Source organism: Myotis lucifugus, unplaced genomic scaffold, assembly GCF_000147115.1.
Source record: "Myotis lucifugus unplaced genomic scaffold, Myoluc2.0 scaffold_4944, whole genome shotgun sequence".
NCBI classification, from domain to species: Eukaryota; Metazoa; Chordata; class Mammalia; order Chiroptera; family Vespertilionidae; genus Myotis; species Myotis lucifugus.
The window spans coordinates 327-1726 of NW_005875992.1; the positions used below are offsets into that span (position 1 = coordinate 327).

Below are 1400 nucleotides of genomic sequence, written 5' to 3' on the forward strand. Positions count from 1 at the left end.
AAAGAACCAGAGCAACCTAGAAAAGACTAGGAAGGCCTTAAAAAGGACAGAGCTTGGATGTTATGAAGAAGAATGTAGGTTAGACTTCAAGAAGCACTTCCTGATGGGGTTAAAAGGACGGGAAAAGTGAAACATTTCCATCCTGAGGTCTTGAGAAGGGGTCTCTGCCTCTTGGAGCAAAAAGGAGGGACACCGGCAGAATGCAAAGGTAAAAGCATGGCTGACCTCAGTCAGGTGGCTTGTCTGCCTCCCACTTGGTACACACATAACCCCCAGGCCCCATCCTCCATACTAAACAGTTAGAAAGTGAACTTCTCTTTAATGGGGGGTGGGAGGGAGCGGCTGTCGGGTGTAAAAGGGGTTGGAGGAGTGTCAGAAGCGCATCCCCCTGCGGGACAGGTCGGCTCTGGCCTCCTGGATCTGGCTCTGCAGCTCGCGGGCGGCGTCCTCGCAGTCGTGAAAGTGCCACGCGATAGCCCACAGTGGCCAGGGCATAGCAGCCGGCGGACACCAGCAAGTAGGCGGGCAGTGGCCACAGGACCTCCCGGCAGGAAGAAGGCAAATCCAGGGCCCCCAAGGTCAGGGCCGCCCAGGCGGAGCCCAAGAGCGCCAGTGCCCAAAGCCACTGTGCTAACTTCGTCATGGTCGCTGCGGGAAGAGCAAGCAGAGCTCGACATCTTTCCACCTCGCGACCCCCGCTTCGTCCGAGTCCCATCTGTCCTTCTCCCTCAGCAGGCCCCTCCATCTCGCGTCCCCGAGGGCCGCTCCGCCCTCGCTCTCACCCTCCTCGCCCTCTCCATTCAGCCCGCAACCTACACGTACCTCTTTGCCGGGCTCTTCCCGGTTCCATGCGGGTCTGACGTCAGCGTGCGGAGCCCCGCCCCGGATCGCGCTCCGCCTTTGCACTGCCTTCTGGGAATTGTAGTCCTCGTGGCGGCGCCTGGAAGGCTCGTGGCCAACGTCCTTCCGGCCTCCGAGTTAAAGCTGGTTGCTCCGGAGACTGCAGCTTGGGTCCCGAGGGCTTCGGTGCTGCTTCTCTCCCTCAGGGCCCCGCTCCTAGCTCGCGTGGGCCTTGCAGAAAGCCTGGGGCCATTGTACGCCTGAAATCTGTATAATTTTATTAACCAGTGTCACCCCAATAAATTCAATAAAAAGGAAAAAAGAAAGAAAGCCTGAGGCCACCCTTAAACCTTGCAGTATCATTCATGAGCTTCACCTATACATACAAATTCCATTCGTTCATTCATTCATTCATTCATTCGAACGTTTCTTGAGCGCCATGATAAACTTTGGAGAAATAGAGAAATCAAGACATACAGCCCCTCCTGGGGTGGAAGGGGCAGACAAGGAGAAGTCAGGAAAAACGAATGCATTGACAAGTAATCATGATGCTTTGACAT

At 55.8% G+C, this 1400-nt stretch overlaps 1 protein-coding gene across 1 annotated transcript; it reads right to left on the minus strand.

Moving 5' to 3' along the window:
• Window positions 1–299: 299 nt before the first annotated feature.
• On the minus strand, window positions 300–873 carry LOC102426909 (dolichol-phosphate mannosyltransferase subunit 3-like). The gene is given in 3 exon segments (XM_014450910.2): window positions 300–463; window positions 465–648; window positions 823–873. Coding segments are annotated over 3 exon segments (303 nt in total). The 5' UTR covers window positions 851–873; the 3' UTR covers window positions 300–372.
• Window positions 874–1400: the final 527 nt, after the last annotated feature.